Source organism: Sinocyclocheilus anshuiensis, unplaced genomic scaffold (assembly GCF_001515605.1).
Source record: "Sinocyclocheilus anshuiensis isolate Anshui unplaced genomic scaffold, SAMN03320099.WGS_v1.1 scaffold155, whole genome shotgun sequence".
Lineage (NCBI taxonomy): Eukaryota > Metazoa > Chordata > Actinopteri > Cypriniformes > Cyprinidae > Sinocyclocheilus > Sinocyclocheilus anshuiensis.
This window is the reverse complement of record NW_015549572.1, coordinates 1,036,063-1,054,397: the sequence shown is the minus strand read 5'-3', so window position 1 is coordinate 1,054,397 and position 18,335 is coordinate 1,036,063. Positions and strand designations below refer to the sequence as shown.

At 37.0% G+C, this 18,335-nt stretch overlaps 1 protein-coding gene across 1 annotated transcript in view; it reads left to right on the top strand.

Annotated features, from left to right (window-relative positions):
* The window catches only part of LOC107657457 (beta-1,4-galactosyltransferase 2-like), a 136,765-nt gene that overhangs the window by 13,067 nt on the left and 105,363 nt on the right, over nucleotides 1-18,335 (top strand). The window contains exon 2 of the mRNA XM_016445550.1: nucleotides 1,996-2,428. Coding sequence (XP_016301036.1) covers nucleotides 2,092-2,428 — 337 coding nt within the window. The 5' untranslated portion in view covers nucleotides 1,996-2,091. The remainder of the gene's footprint in view (nucleotides 1-1,995; nucleotides 2,429-18,335) is intronic.

The window sequence follows — 18,335 nt, the reverse complement described above, 5'->3', positions numbered from 1 at the left end:
TGTGGTCTATGCAGGGTCAGAAAGCTCTCAGATTTCATAAAAAATATCTTAAATTGTGTTCCGAAGATGAACGAAGGTCTTACAGGTTTGGAACGACATGGGGGTTATTAATTAATGACCCCAGTCACCTTCTATTCTTATTTTGTATCTTACCTCTTCTCCCACCTCTCAGTAACAGTATTTTTGGCTTGTTCCTGTGTCTGTGACTGCCGGTGTGATTTGAGTGTTGAGCGATTCCCTAAAGGAGCTCAAACCAGGCTGAGCCATGTGAATTGTGTCAGACAGTGTTTTTTTCTCCCTAGTGCTGATGATGGGTATTGCAGAGGAGTCACACGAGTCACAAGAAATCCCATTATCCTATACTTCCTCCCCCACACGGTCAGCCTGTGCGTTAGCGCTTACAAGCTGCTGATGTGAGCCCCCCCATCCGAACTGCCGTGGGGGAGCTTTCAACAGCTGGCCATGTGTGAAATCAAGAGGCTTTCCCATCCAGTTTCATCCAGCGATCACGCCAGGAGAGAGTGAGAAATTAGCCGCAGGTCTCTGACTTCAGGCTGTGTGTCTGTTGATTCGTAAACTTCCTTGCCTTTGGCCTCTTACACTTAGGGTTGATTGGAAAATCCCGTCAACATTGTAATTGCTCACAGCAAGACTTGGACAGCTATTAAGTGTTTTCTTGTTTATCCCAATTAAACCTGGAGAAAGCTGGAGTTTCACTGTTGCTGTGTAAATTACATTGTCTTGAATAGATTTTTCTTACATTTATTTTTGCTTCACATGGTTAATGGGGCTTTGAAAGTCACTTTAGACTTTCTTTATCAAAATTATGCAGAACAATTATGATGTGAAAAATAAATTTTATGTTAAAGATCATTCAACTTCAGGGTTAATTGTATTCTCTTTTTAAATGCATATGAATAATAATTGCCATGGATCTAAGTACAAAGCAGTCTTATTCTATAATTAAAGTCTGGCGTAACCCTAGTGTCAGTCCAACTTAAAAAATGTACTCACAAGCTTCTAGATTGCTATTGTTCATTTAATAAATTATTAATGATTAAAATCAGTGTTTCACAGCTGGTGGGTCTCTTCCAGCTGTGAACAGCAAGAAAAAACAGTTCAAAGTGCAAATAATAAAATGCAGCTAACTATATAGCAACATATCGCTAAAATAGCAAAATCAATCTGACAATTGACAAAATGGGCTTTGGTTAAACCATGAACTTAATATTAATATCAATGTTTGACCAAAGACATTTTTGTTCGAAAGTTTAGCGTCAAAAAGATTTTTGACTGTTTTCTATTTTAATATATTTTAAAATATAATTTATCACTGTGATGTCAGAGCTGATTTTTTTGCAGTTATTACAGTCTTCAGAAATCATTTTGATATTTTGGAGTTTTGTGCTCATTTTGTGTTGAAAATAGCTTTTTTTCCACTTTTGATAAACATAATGCATCCTTGCTAAATAAACAATAAATAAATAAAAATCTATTATTTTATATTAATAAAAAATATAATTAATTTAAAAAACTTTACTAGCCCCAAACTTTTGAACAGTAGTGTATATTTGAAACATTTTGATAGCATGTTGGATTGCCACTGCCACTCCATTATAGAATCTGGATGCTAAGCAAAACCAGTTGAGGACTTCTAATTTATGTAAATGCTATAAATGAATTAGGCTATGTTACATTCCAGCACACAAATTATTACCACATATACTACTGCAGTATTAGCACAGTTATAGGGAAGCTACTCTGACATCGTATTAACATAATTAGTGTTTGGTTAAACAGTAGCCTAATTGTCTGCTGCAATAGAGAGCATTTAAACCTAACAATGCACAATGCTTCTGTTTAAAGATTTTTCTGCATTTGGAATTATGCTTTGTCTTTAGGCCTGATGGGCATCTGAAGTTTGGTCTCACCCCAACAGTGAAATCATAAATGCACAGGAGTCTAATAATAACTCCCCTCGTTTTTGTTTTGTAGGTGATATTAGTAAATTGCAGTCCGGGAGGGTTCAGCGGTGCGGAGAAGTGACGTTGACCGGATGTGTGTAGCGGAGCGTGCCGTGTGGCTTTGACCATGAGCCGGCTGATGTTGGGCCGGACCCTGGAGCGGATCTGCAAGGCTGTGCTGTTGCTCTGCCTGGTGCACTTCCTCATCATGATGATCCTCTACTTCGATGTCTACAGCCAACGCTTCGACATCTTCAGCCGTTTCAACAATGGCCGTGGAGCGAACAGCTCACGAGGACCCCACCACAACTACTATAATTTCTCCAGCGGAAGGCCCAACACTACCTTTGCAAGCTACCTGGCCACAGCTGACCATCTTCTGCCCAGCACCAAGCCAGAGGCCAACCACACACCGCCGACCCCTAAGCCATTACCGCCATGTCCGGAAGTACCTCCTGGCCTGGGTAAGTTCCTGTTGGTGTGGGCTGCACATTGACTCTAAATAGAATCTAAATTGTGACAAAATTGTGGCTATTATTAAACTAGAACTTATGGTCAATTACACACTGCAACTCAAAATTTTGCCAAATGTTTTCCGCCAAAATGAGGGTATAACTGAACCACCAGCATATGATGTGTGAAAGTGAAAAAAATATGACAAAATATTATAATTAAAAACTTAATAAAAAAACTTAAAATAAATATTTGATAGTTAGTGTCAACATAATATTAGTAAGAATAATGAAAAAGTTTCTTTATAACAATGAAAAAAATATTTTATTATTAATTGAAACTCTGCTGTCTGAGATTCCTTAGGCCTTATAGCTCTGAGTGGGATTAAATAATAAAAAAAAATAGAGATGCACGATATTGGATTTTTGGCGATATCCGATATGCCGATATTTTGTACTAATTTTGGCCAATATCCGGTGCCGATACCGATATATTTCTTTATGTTTGGAAACAACAACAAGTCTCTCCAGTTCAGAGATTATAAAAAATAAAATATATTACACATTAATGAATAAATCTTTATACAGTATAAAATTATTTAGCCTAATTTACAAGTGCCTTGTTTTATTCATGTAAGCTATAGCTTCTGACTTTTAACAAAACTGACTCATGATTTTATGACATTAATCACTGGTTTATTTATGCAATGTCAATGTTATTTGTGTATTTTACTTTCATTTTTATTACAAGTAGGCCTATAGCGCCCCCTAAATAATAAAATGCTTTACCGGATGGACATTAGGACCCGGGGGAGGCTGTTGATACTGCATGCCTAGTGACTGTTGACTTATCGGCAACGCATATCGGCATAATTTTTCATATCAGGCCGATGCCGATGTTTACATTTTAAGCCTTATCGGCCGATAATGTTCCCATAATATTGTCCATCCAGTATTTCCCACAGACTTACACTGTATTTGTGGCGGCATATATACAGTATGCAAATTCATTCTCTGCCAGCAGGAGGTGCTTAGAGCGGGAGAAATAGAGGTTTCCCCGGTAATGCTGTACACAAAGCAGCGCTACGCTCACAAACGCTGCTTTATCAGACATTACATGCTAGATGAAATTAAAATGACATCCAAAATTTTCTGAAGACAGTCGGTTTCCTTCAGAAATACAAAAGTCAAAGCCTTTTGGAAAATGTATTTGTGGCGGTCAGTTTTGATATTGTGGCGGGCTGCCACAAATAAATCAATGTATGGAAAACACTAATAATAGTTATTATTATTATTACTAGTAGTAGTAGTAGTAGGTAGTCTAAGACAGAAATATATTACCATTGTAGAACAACTGCACTGTAGACTAAAAAGTATTTCATAGTAAGTATATTATTTTACTTACTTTAGTAAAATTGCTAATTAATATTATAATATACTTGAGGTCAGGTGTTTTCTTAAGCCGCTTTTCCACCAAAATTACCTGGAACAATTTGTCCCAGGAACTTTTTTCCCCAGACCTGTTGCTGTCTGCGTTTCCATCGCGGTCTAAAGTACCGAGAAGATTAGGCAAATAGTCTGGTGATGTAGGTCTGCACGCGTTTCTCAATACCAAGTACGCAAAGTTCGGACTTGCATCCTCGGTAGTTCGGACTTCGCGAGTTCGACTCGGGAGTGTGAACTCCCGCGGACAGGATGACGCAAGTCCGGTAATTCTGCAAACAGCAGCATACTTGGTAACGTCAGTCAGCTCGCCTTGGCTACTGCAATTTTCCTCACTGTATTTACAATAAGACGAAATATGATATCAAACACCACTGCCTCTTTTCGTTTTCATTTAAACATATTAATAGCCGCAGAAATGCAGTTTAGGGAATGTAAATACATTACAATGAAACTAAATATTATATCAAACAGTATTGCCTCTTTTTATTTTCATTTTAATATATTAATAGATTAATAGAATAAAGACCAAAGATTACCTGTTAGATTTACCCAAAACTAATTATATCTTATGTTTAACCACTACAGAGACATCAGAGCCAGCGGCAAATGTCAGAAGGACTAGCCAAAGTTAGGCCACTCTCGTCGGGAAACATGAGCACTGAGCGCCCGCTGATTGCGTGGAGCTCACGTCTCCGAAATCGGCGAAGCACATTTTCAAATAGGTGCTGTCTTTATAAATAAACTGCAGATTTGAGTTTTAAACAACTACATTCTCACCTGAAATAGTTTTAAAAGTACGTTTCATGGCATAATAACAGTAATATTTAAAAAAAATTATGCGAATATATGGTGGTTGAAATACAATGCTGCATGAACTCAGCCAATCAGCATGTTCAGCGCCTAAGTCCCGCCCCCGAAAGTTCCAGACCTTTGAAAAAGTACTACCTCGCGAGCAGGGACATTCTGATGGGCAAATTTTTACCCAGAACTTTATGTAGATCCTGGTTCCTGCAGTGGAAACACACAGAGTACCGGCCCAAAGTCCCTAGTTCCTGGGGAAAGTTCCTGCGGTGGAAACGAGGCTTTAGACAAGAACCTCTTAGCAAGGATCTAGGTCAGGCTTCCTTGTTGGAACTTCTTAAAAGTAAGAACAAAATCCCTCAATTACTACAGTGATCGAGCATTCAGTTGTGCAAAGAAAAATTAATAATACGAGAGACAATAACACATAGAAGGCCCTCAAGCCTCAAAACTCTCAATTAGTGGTCTGAACAGTTGAAATCTAGGAAGCAGAAGATGGCTGGTGTGTTATAAGGGACATGTGGGCAGGACCCCAGCCACTGTTCCCCATCTCAGAGCCATAATGGATTCTCTGCAGACTCCAATTACTGTAAAAGCCGTTGTCTCGCTCTGTTTTCCGAGCTGACTGGTAAGTTAAAATGGATTTAACATCAGCATGTACTTCAGTGCACTTATATTTCATCCGCCGAACCGCTTTATTACCAGTCTCTTATGCAGTGCGTGACGTGTTCAGAGAAAATGACCTGTGTGCATGACTAACAGGACTGTACCAATTTACTGTCTTATTACTGTGTCAATCTATCCTTGTTCACCGTAGAAGAAAATATATGGAGAAAGGGACAGTACTGCTTTATGGCACGTCTTCCTAGGTGTAATTATTATTATACAGGAAGTCAGAGCCCTGTACGTAAGGTGAAATTCCTCTTCCAGAGTAATATACCCCATCTGCATGAAGAAAAAAAACTCTCATTAATTACAATGTCATTGCACTGCATTTTCTAGCTCATAATAGGGCAAACCTTCATAATGAATGTGCAGCAGCACTATTTGATATGCCTGCAAGCAGTGGGCCTTTGCCACCCATATCCTCCTAATGAGTTTAAAGCAGAGCTCTGGAGGGAGTTGAGCTGTGTCATATGACTCGTCTAGCCTGCTCAGGGGTCTCTCTTCCTTCGTTTTTATAAATTTTTTTGCCTACCCTCTGGAGTAATGACAGAAACCCAAGATGGCCATCTCAAAACTTGTTATTTTCACACTCAGGGCCCAAAATGCTGGGAGAATTTGATCGATGTCTTTGGGGGCTCTTCATGAAATCAGATTTTGCCTCATCCGTGAGGCAGAGTAGAATCTGTCATTCACTGAAACTTTGACAGGAAGTGTTCAAATGAAAATGCTCTACTGTTTCCACAGCTTTTTTGCGTCTCTTTTCCTGTCTTCTAGCTGCTGGAAGTACAAAGGACCCTGTGTCGACCACCGTTTTCAAAGAAATCCAGTGTTTTCAGATGCTTCAGCTGTTAAAGTGTGGAACAGGCTGTTTATGAGACCATCCCAGCCTCTCGAGTTCAAAGCCACATTTTAGTTTGTCGTTGACAATGCTGCTTAGTCTTCAATATATATGCCTCTGTAATGTGTATTTGATGTTTGCTGTCAAACCAAGACATGTGCGTCTGCAGTAAACGCTTGCTCTTTGGCGATTAGAAAACTGTAAACATTTTGAAAAATCGTCTTGATTGAGATGGCATTAAGCCGTTATTAGCCCAAAGAGATTTTGCAAATGAACATTGATTGGATTTGGCGCACCCTTTCCATCATCCTGTTTCAAGAGCTGACCTGTTGATGTTAGTTTAGAGAGAATCTAATGTAATTGAGGCGTGTAAGAAGCAGACGTTTCCTGAAAGATTTTCTGTGCCGGTCCCAGGTGCGTGTAGAACACGGATCTTATTGCGGCAGAGGCCTGCGGGGAAAACCCAGAGTCTGTGGTAGATTGCATCCTAGCTGGCAGGTGTGGCTTGTGGCTGGTGATGACTCACTGGTGCTGTCTTCCTGGAGGGGAGCTGTGTCAGCATGGCAGCCACCACATAAACGGCAGGAGGCCTTCCGCGTTATAATTACTCACGAGCAATTAAACCATTAAAAATAGCCAACAACATGGTATCACAAACAGAATGTTTTTATATCATTGCTAAAGATTTGTACAATGTAAATTCTCTGATCACTTACCTACAGTGGGGTTCAAAAGTGCACGCATAGAAAATCTGGGATTCTAAATTTAATTTGAATATGTTCATAAAAAATGTACGACTTTTGAAAAACAGTGGTACATATGACAGTAGATAAACATGATGAAGTCACCATTAAAAAAAATTGTGATAGTCTTTTTTTCGCTATTGTGACATGCTGTATATCTGAGTGAACAGTTTCTTGAACAAGAAGGGCTGGACTTATATATGTTAGGGGTGTAACGGTACACGTATTTGGTACAGGTCTTTCGGTTCTGTACGCATGTGTACCAAACAAATACTGCATTGTTGTTGCACTGCACGAGTGGAGCTTCATTGGAAACTTCAAGTTTTATATATTGCTACTTTTTCGGGGGAAAAAAAAAAAAAAAAGCAGGTTTTTTTGGCGCTCTTTGATGTGGCGTGACAGATTGCTGTATAAACGCCTCAGTTCAAACGGCAGCGCAGAGCGGAAGTGACCGTGATCATCCCTTCATCTTTACTACTAGTTTTAATGCAAAATAACATGAATGAACATCTCATGCTTCATGTAATCACTCAATCAGTGTTTCAACTGTGGAAAGACGTCAATAAAACAATTTGTAAACAAAATGCCACATAGAATTTCATTTACCTCAGGCAAGTTATCAGTGTTTACAGCTTGTTAGTTCGCTAAAGAAATGAAGTCTAGAGATAAGCATTTCGTGAAATATTAGACTATATACTCATATTTTACTTTACCCATTAGTGATGTGTTTATTATTTAATGTATGTTTAAATAAATCTGTTATGAAACAAGTTATGACAGCCACTGTGTGAATAAATATATTTCAACAACAAATAGAAATGTTAGAATTTAGAAGGTATTTGGCCAATCACAACGCACTGGATAGCTGGCCAATCAGAGCACACCTCGCTTTTCAGACAGATGTGCTTTGTAAAAATTCAACGCGTTTCAGAAAGGCAGGGCATAGAGGAGAAACAATCATTTACAGTATGTAGAAAATAATGTGTTTTTTTAACCTTAAATCACATAAACACATTTCATTACACCAAATACACAAAATAATGTTCTTTTTAGCAACATCATATGACCCCTTTAAAAACTGCATTATGTGCAATTTACATGCATTGCATTTTTAAAGTTGAGTGTTGATTATTATATTTAAAAATAAATAGTTAGGGTTAGGTTAGTGATTAGTGATAAATGGCCTTGAAAGTAGATACTGACTTATTGTATTGGACAGAATTTTAATTTTGGGGCATCAATAAATCAAATGTTTGCAAATTTGTGACTTTGACCATATGAACTCCTTTGTACTGACGATCAGATATTATTTTTTTCATTGAACTAGATGCTGTGTAAATCGTTCTCAGGAATACTGGATATTGATCCAGGATCCAATATCAGATTTTACATTAATTTGTGGAGTTCATGATGTTTGAGCGCTTCTATAATTATGCTTTAAGGATAATTAAAGGAGGAGAATGAGAAACCAAATACTTTTCACTCCTATTACTGATAATGTGCTGATAATTGAATTTGAAATGACTGAATTTAGTATTAAATTAGAAATATGCAAAATAGAAGTATTTTCAATAGTGGTGTATCGGTCTGTGTCGACGAACATGCACACACACGAAGATGAAGGCTTACAGTCTTTAATAAGTCCACACAGGTTAATCCAGAACGGGAAGACTGGTGACACATACACATCAATGTTAACTTAAGACCTGACAAACTCAAACTGCACAGACACCAATTTAAATAGACAGACCAAACAAGGATAATTAATAAGACACAGCTGAACCTAATGACGAAATCAAATCAATAACCATGACAACGGAAAAAGAAAGCAAACTGAGAGTCCAAACTAACAGAACTGTGACAAGTGGTACCCTCATCAAAATAACGTCCTAAATACGACAAGTGCACCTGCCAAAGTGAATAGTTCAGTCAGTAACACATTTAAGCGTCTCATAGCGCTGATGTGTTGGGATGCTGTAGCCTGTGGCATTCTGTCCGTGACTGTACTCGAATGAAACGCGTCCTGGCACCTGCCAGCCAGCTGGCTCAAATGGCAGAGGCTCTGGCTCATAGGAAACTGACAGTCGACTCCATGAGGAGGGACAGACATTCTCTCTGGCTCGCTGACATCATTCTCTCCCTCAGGTTTCCATCAAGCAAGAGGGGAAAGCTCATCTCAGAAATAGCACTTTGGGAAGGGGCAGGGGCACAGCCAACACTTCAGCAAAAAGAGATTGGGAGAGGTGAGAGGCAAACAACGAGAAAGATCAGAAAAGACAAAGATTAAAGGGATTGTTCATTTACTCACCCTCATGCTTTTCCACACTCCTGTGACTTTATTTCTTTTAATTTGGAATAATCATTTTTGCGTGAACTCTTCCTTTAAGATGGTCCTTTTTAACTACATTTTTCCGGACATTTGAGAGGGTGCTGATAGTCTAGGGCTTTTAGGTTTAGTATAGTCTGCACTTTACTTGATGAAATCTATTTTTCTGCTGAAAGAAATAGTAAAGTTGAAGACAGAGAACTTTGTAGTATAGATGTGATAATTGCCAGTATTCATAGAAATTGTACAGTATAATGTGCACATGCTTCGAGCACAGTTTCTCCTCTTCTCTCTGTTGAATCAGTTGCTTGCTAGTTGTGTTGTCAGGCGGCCACGTGTTAATAGCTTATAATAAAGTAATACCAGAGATCTGTATGTTAATAACTGTAGAAGAGCTACAGAGACAGAATAAAGTCTACTATTTTGTGAAGTTCAGGAATAGTATCAGGGAAAAACAGCTGCAGCTTCATTTTCTGTGCTTTGTTAGTAGTTGGAGAAAATGTTTATATTTGTATTTTTGGGCAGTCAGCCTATTTTCTTTCACCAGGGCAAGCAGTATTTCTCTTGGTGTTTCAAGCTGCACTGCTTCTGCACAAGTTGTAGTAAATGTTTCAGTAAGGGCAACCTCAGTCAACAATCAGTCATGTGTGTAAGATGTGTATGTAGACACATTTATTAAATTATTTTTTTACAGGTACCTTTAAGCAATATTTGAATTGATGTCCCACAGTTTCCCCTTCAAGAACTTCAAAAATTCACACTTATTAAATTATGCAGCATGTTCTTATTCATCATAAGAAACATGAATATATTAACGAGCATTATGATCGCATTCGGTTCCGTTTTAGTTAGTGATTTTACTATTAACTATTAAACTGGAAAATCAGTTTTGAATCAATAACAAAAAATTGAATGGAGGAAAAATAATTTATCTGGTTTGTATTTAATTAAATAATTATTTTTTATTTAATTAAAATTGAATTCTGAGGTTTTTTAAAGGTGATCCTGTAAGTTTTATTGGAAGTCACAAGCCCTCCTCAATTCAAACACTGCGGTTAAACCTTCTTTAAAGAATCTCAGTTCGGTCCCTTATGGTTACTCCTCCAGGCGCCCCCCGGGCATTTGATCTATCTCTTTTAATTGAAGTTCATATTCAGATCTCCCTAATGAAGAAAGGTCTAGAAGAAGTCTTGCTTGGAAATAGTTAAACATCAGCATTTTCCTCTCTAACTTTGCAGCAGTTGTATAATCTTAGAAAATTCAATATATATAACTTTGACTGAGAAGCAAAATTGTAATAATCTTAGTTGAAGTTTCCATCTACTCTCCATTTTACAAGATATAGTTCATTAAAGCTTTAGCAAAGACACAATGCGCTTTTATTCATCCATTTCAGCCTTGTTTTAAGATGCTTCTTGGGATCTCTCTCATTAATTATTTATGAGCATTCTTCGGGTTTTTACTGGATTTCTTGTGCCCTAGTGATAGTGAAACAGCTTTTTAGTGTTTTTCTAATACTTTCTTGTCTTTGCATGGGCACCCCAGGGTCTGTAGGGTTCTCTGCTTGAGCAGAAGGTATAAATAGTTCTTTGGCATCGCCCTGCCGGGTCCAGGCTCCGCCCCTCACCTTCCCTGGAGCGCCTGCCTGCTTCCGCCAACATGCTCTCTGAATATTTTGTTCAAGTGTAAGGACACTTAATGTTCCTTGTCTTACAAGAAGAATACCTTCATATATTACTTCATAATGACACATTTTTAATCTGCAGCTGTGCAGCGGCCTTTATGTATGAGCATTTAAAACAGGCAAAATTGTACAAGGTGGCATTTTTACAGCTTTGATGTGCAAGAGTGAAATATTCAGTGGTATTTTACCACTGATTTCATCTCTTGATTCATCACTGTTGTTGACTGCACATTCATCACAGAATAGGATGTTTGGATTTGCTCATATGATCACATCTTGTATTTCTCATCAGAAGCTAATTGCTTTCAGCGAGATTGCGATTTCTCAGATATTTAAGTGACTATTTTTTATCTTGCATTTGAAGTGGAGGAAATTGAAATGGAAAAGTGTCGATAATTCAGTCACAATTAGCATGATCAACCTAATTGTATTCTACAGTCCTCAAAGAGACACGAAATGGTTAAGGTGGAGAATAGCAAGACATAAATCTATTTTAAGGGAAAAGATTTGATGTAATAAGATTTGTAATTTTCTTATGTGATGCAACAGCTTCTCAACACTTAATCACAAAGTGCTCTGGAAAGGGAAATCTGCATTTAAATTAGGCTGTTTTGTATGCTCAATGTTATTTAGTATTATATATTTACTAATATAGTATTTAATAATATTTTGAATTAACTTTTATTTTTGTATTTTCAGTTTTTATGTAAGTTTTAGTAATTATGTTTTTTTTGTTTTTTTTTTATGTTTTTTAGATGTAAAAAGTGTCGATAATTCAGTCACAATTAGCATGATCAACCTAATTGTATTCTACAGTCCTCAAAGAGACACGAAATGGTTAAGGTGGAGAATAGCAAGACATAAATCTATTTTAAGGGAAAAGATTTGATGTAATAAGATTTGTAATTTTCTTATGTGATGCAACAGCTTCTCAACACTTAATCACAAAGTGCTCTGGAAAGGGAAATCTGCATTTAAATTAGGCTGTTTTGTATGCTCAATGTTATTTAGTATTATATATTTACTAATATAGTATTTAATAATATTTTGAATTAACTTTTATTTTTGTATTTTCAGTTTTTATGTAAGTTTTAGTAATTTTATGTTTTTTTTGTTTTTTTTGATGTTTTTTAGATGTAATTATTTTTAGATGTAGATGTCATTTTAGATGTCATTTATTTATATTTCACTTTTAGTTTTAGTCATTTTAGAACCTTAACCCATATATTTGACTGCATTTCTATTTTTTTTTAAGTTTAAGTTTTTAATCTAATATTTATATTTTATTTCAGCTTAATTTCAGTTGCTGATTTTTAAATGATTTTTTAATGGTTTTAGTTTTAGTTAACAATAATAACGCTGTTCTGTGGCATGTGTTTCAGACACATTTTTGTTTTGATTAAACTGCTGGCCTGTTTGGACACTCAGTGAATCCTCAAAATATGATAGTTAATGGGGCAGCAGTATTAAGATTGTCACATCGGTTCAGTGTCTGAGAGAAGATTGTAGACAGAATCAATGAATGCCAAATGTGAACTCGAGGAGCTAAGGCGGCAAGCGCTACGGCAGGCAGAGAAAATTGCATCCATCCCCGCCATAACACCCGGGAAGCCATTAAGATGTTGATCCCTTAACTAGACGAGCAGCGAGCTTTCCCAAATGATAAATGACAAAACAGAGGACTAATATTGTCATCTGGAAGGGGATTACAAAATTGTTGTTGTTTTATTTATTTATTTTTTGCTGTGATCGCTGTGATGGAAAGCTTTGCGCAGAGAGTGTGAATGTCTGGAGCGGATATATTGTTTTATAGGATGGATACGTGGCTAAATTTAAAATGCAGATGTGGATGCAACGGTTTCATTTCACTCCTCATAAACCCCTCTCAATAAAGCCGTTTATAATATGAAACCTCAGAAACGGAGAACAGAATGTCAGTGTTATTAGTTATTTTTTATTTATTTGTTTCCAACTGGTTTAGTTAGACAGACATTTCAGTTGTGTCAGTTGCTGTTGATTTATTCAGAAGCGTTTGCTTATTTATTAACACTGTTTATTCATGCATTATGTTTCATGCAAGTTTTCCTGGGATTATGTAAGGAAAGCCAGCTCTGGGAGATCAGGGGTATGTCCTAAAAGAGATCAAAGGATTTGATGCACACATATTGGATTAGGCCAAGCCCTGTTAATACAATAAGATTAAACTGATGACAATCATTGCACTAATGGGATAAGTGACCTCTCATCCTGTCTGGTTTAACCAGTGGACACAGTTTAGATCAATACGAGGTCTCGCAGCAGCCTGTCGCTAATGTCACGTTCATGCCAACTGGAGAGACTCCAGTTCTCATTTCTAAACTTTTGAAGCTCTGAGAATATGATGATGAATCTCATTGGCATCAAGCTCTTGGCAGAAGTACCTTACTGACTTTTATTCTGTTTATTTGTTTATTTATTTTTGAACACAGGTTCACATTTGACTGAATTCGTAGATTAGTTGGATATCCAAATCTGAAAAAAGTTTTCTATTCAATGTTCCTGCAGGCACAAAAGCAAACTTTAACCTTTTGGGAGTCTGGGACATGCCTGTAGTGTCTTGCCTTCATTTTTTCCCACATCAATTCTGTAAAATGATAAAAGGATGTAAAATAAAATATGAATACAGTTTATTTAAAAAAAGATGTTTGTTATGTATTTTTTAATGCTCCAACAATTTTAATGACATATAAAGTGTAATGACATAAAAGAAATATGCTAGATCTATCCTCGTTTGGTATTTGTCCTCAATTACACTGAGAAGAATTGCTAAACGGAATGGCTCACATCGCCTACAATTGTGTGTGTGAAACATGGGCACCAAAATGCGAGAAGAGCCTTGAGAATGTCTCAGCTGAGTCACTGCCCCCACAGTGACATTAGGCTGGTCAGATGGAAGGCAGTGTTGAGGGGGCCGGAGTGGTAAGAACTGGACCGCTGTCTCTCTGAATACCTGCCAGTGGCATCACATGTCACATTTGATTCGTGACAAATGGATTTTGTGCTTTATGTAATTAAGAATAGCTGTCGACCACTTTTGTCACTTGTAACAAAATAAGTTTCTACAGATTTTTGTTTAAGCTGCGATCACAAGGTCGTCCGTTTACTGCAGCAATAGTGAGAGTTTCCATTTCACCTTTCAAGAATGAAGGACAGCGTAATGAACGAGAGAGAGTGAGCTCTGCCACAGAACAACTGCATGCCACAGTAATTGATTTTTAAAAAGAGGAATGTAATCCTTAAACTCTGGCAAATTCCTTTCTGGCAGAAGGTCTTTTCAAGTTTTCTGTGCTACATTCGAACTGTTTGTAGGAACAGAGAAAGAGACAGAGGAAGCGGGATACCTGGTAAATTCGGCTTGCTGGTGAAATGGCTTACTGGTTCCTACTGTGTTCTTTTACTTCATGCCCTGTAAAAAAGATCAATCTTAGATCAATCAAAGAATGCTGAAAAGTAGTTGTAGTTGTAGTTTTTGTATTTGATGTGTATAAAGTATACAAAAAAAGCACAGCAGGTGGGTTGGATTACTGGCTTTTTGAGTTTAAATAGAAAAAATACATTTTGTGATCCAGTCCCATTCACATTCCCAGCATACACTAGACTAGAGCCTGAATTAATATGGCTGCATTGTTTTGACTGTTCTCCAGTTTTATTTACACTGTTGTTGTTGATTTTGTTGTTACATTTAGTAACTTGTTGTCTTGTGATGCTTTCCTATAACTTGCACTGCAAAGAAATGCTTAGGTCATTGGCTGGATTCACTGGATGTGACTGAACTGATAATATACATACGTAACTGCACTGTAAGTCATTTTGGAAAGGCAAATTTATGCATTTGGCAGTTTAATTTGGTATAGGATGAGCTTGTTCCTCTACTTTATTGTGAGCATACATGTGATCAAGCACTTTGGGCTCAATGATTTGTAAATTTCTCATAAAATAAGCATGTATTCAATACATGGAATAACAAACTTTTTATATCCATGTAAACGATGAGAACAGTTTGCACAGAAGTTGATGCAGCTTCTTAAAATTGTCATATAGAGTTACAAAATTCTAACAATGACTGCAGATTTTAAGTCATGACAACTTGACGTTTTATTTTTTACTTTTCATTTTGTTAATTAAATAAACTGAACTCACAAGAGCCATGCAAATTATTTCCTTGATTTTATTAAAATTCTTCAAACACCTTATTAAATTAAGCTTAAACTTAAATTAGTGTATTTTGAATGTAGTGAAGTTGAAGTGCATATGACAAGGTCAGTAAGAACCAAAAAAAAAAAAAGCAGCACTCAATTTTTTTTAAATCTAGTGAAAAGATGGAAGCATTATCAACAAGATACCTGCTGATAGCTTGCCAGTTGTTTATGACAATAGGACGATAGTTGCTTGAATACTACAGCAATTGGACCTTATTGTATTGTATTGCATTGTATTTCATAGATGGTGTTGGCATTTGGAATGTTTTTTTACACTTATAACACAGAAAAGGCGGTGTTAAACTTCAAAACAACTTTAATTGAATTGGTATCAAAAAAAAGATCTTCTGTTGTTATGTTTCATAAGAGTTTTGTAGCGTTTGTTCAGTTCTTTGATGCATATTGATTGTTGCAGTGAAAACAGAGAAAATAGCAGTTTTGTTTTTTTCTGAATTGACGTTTTGTTCCGTTTAAACAGTTTAGAGCTGAACAATTTGTCCTTGTTTACATTCCTTGTTTACCCCTGGCAGGTTTTTCGTCACTATTATTGTCCTGTTCCATCAGCCAAATCCCAAAGCTGAGGGAAAAAGTGTTGAAAACTCAAGTGTTCTGTATAGTCGTTGTCAGTGGTAGTTAATGTCAGCCACAGATGAATGACTTCTATTAATTAGATTTAAAGACAATACGCAGCGACATCCACTAGTAAGTGGGCTGCTCATAAATCATGAGGACTTTAGGTGCAGCATAATGAAACTGATGAAAGTTTGGCTGCAGAATAGTTTTAATGGCTCGGCATACTAACTAAGAAGTGAACAGTAGATGTTTTACAACTTGTAAATGTTGCAGTTCAAATATGTTGTCGCCTAATTATGAGACACTATTATAAGGTTTGAGCACATGGTGTTTTGTTTCACAGCAGCTGTAAAAGATAATGATATTGAGTTTGACAAGTAAATCAATTATTGGCTTGGAATTAACTGTATTTAGACTGACTGTTTTATACAGTATATACATTTTTTTGTCAGAAATGGTGTGTAGTAATGGTACACCTTGATAAATATCTATATACAAGGCCACATGGACTGCTCTGAGTCAGTATATCTCTCTGTGATTTTGCCACACAAACACTTTAAGGTGTTTTGGTCCACTTGCCTGGTGAAATGGCTGAAGCGTATATCCAGTAAATCGCTTGTACCTTGAGGAAGTAGGTCACCACTGTAAATATCCCGGCAGTAACGGTTCCTGCCGTTGCTGTATTGATCATGCAGCCGCGGCCTCTGGAGATCTGGCTCAAAGGGTTTGTTTTCCCACACTAAATAAGAGAATGGAATTGTGCAGCACTGATGCACTAGTTACAGTTACTTCTAGGTCTAGCTTTAGAAAAATCTGTTGGTGGGAAGAAAATGTGTCTGAACTGCAGTTTTCTCCTCGTCATTATTGGATGGGCACATTCAATCGCACAGTGTCCTGGAATGTCTGTCAATGCAAGTACTATGAACAATGACTGACTAGTATTTGGTGTTCTCTGTATTCTCAGAAGTCTTTGTACTGTTCCTCTGTTCTGATAGCTCTCATATCACAGTATGCTATTATAAACGTTCAGACTTTTTTCTCAACTTGGAAAAAAAAGATGTATGTAAATGTAGTTTTTAACCTTTTTCAGAACTTTAGCTTTGTCGTAAGTATTTGTTTAATCTAATTCTTTTTACAAAATGTTAATGATATCAAACAACAACAACAACAATAATAGTAATAAATTAATATATCCATAATTCTTATTTTTATCTAAATATATTTTTTCACACTTTATTTGTCAATTTCTCTACATACTAGTGCTGTGTTCAATACACCGATACGACGATGTATCGTCACAAAGATTTGACGATACGAGTATCGATACAGCTGGCCCTGTATCGACATTGTGGCACGTGTGCAGCTGTGGACCACGCTTAATTTGAATACAAGAACAACGTTTAAAATTTAGTAGAAAAGTGCGAGCCTGCGAGGTTTCTAAAAAAAATGAATAGAGCATAATATATAGGCTACAACAAGGTTTAATCTGGCCGTAGAGGAACACAACTGGGTTGCCTGATATAAAGAGACGTAAACCCCGAAACAGAGCTTCCCACTTGTGCAATACGGAAATATCTGCTAAGTGTGTTACTTATCTTTGTCAACCTGGCAACCATGTGCACGCGCTCCCTCTCCACTGTAGATAAACGCGCTTGCTTTCTGAAAACACCGGTTAACTTGCAGTTTAGCGATCTCCACTTCAATATTCTATTCTCAGAAAAGTTACCAGTTCCTTGTTGAGAAAGATAATGTAGCTCTTGAGCGATTAAGCTATTTAGTTGATAAAATTGCGGGGCAGTGCTAAAAAGTTTGTGTTGCTGAATGTCTGAGTGCGGCTGCAGCGTGATCTGTGTGAGTGACTGAGCGTGTGTGTGCGTTAGATACAGAAGACAGCGCATTAGTTTAGAACTCTTCTAATTTTTATTTTGTATTTTTTGAACGTAGAGAGTGTGTTAATTTGTGCAATGATAACCTACCAGCATGATTTTTTAATATATTAGAATGAGTAGATTACAATATAAATTTATTAGAATGAGTACATTATTATTTATGGGCTTAAAAACAAGATGCAAACAATCAGAATATTGTACCTGGTGGGGAGTGCCCAATGTAAACATGAAACATATGCCATTACCTATATTGTACTGTGGTACAGTTATGGAGGCCCTTCATAATGCATAGGTCAACTGCCTGCTCTGCCAGTAGTTAGAAAGTGAAAGTGACATGACATGTGACGTGACAAGTATGGGTTACGAGTCCGACTCTCTAACCATTAGGCCACGACTTCCCCGGATGGAATGGAACTATAGTATGCAGTGTTTAATAGGGCTATGTATTGGCAAGAATCTGGCGATACGATATGTTGCGATACATTGCGATACTGTAAGCAAGGCAATATATTGGGATATTTCTTATTTTAGGAATAGGACATATTTTTTGGAAAGCTGTCATAAAGAACACACCACCATATGCAAACCTTAGCAATAAATAAATAAAAATTATTTAACCAGAACACAGTGGGATCTGCATTTGCAATAATCAGTCCCTGTAACATTCAACGTTATTGAACCACTTTTTGTGCAGTACGAGTCAAGGGGGAAAAAT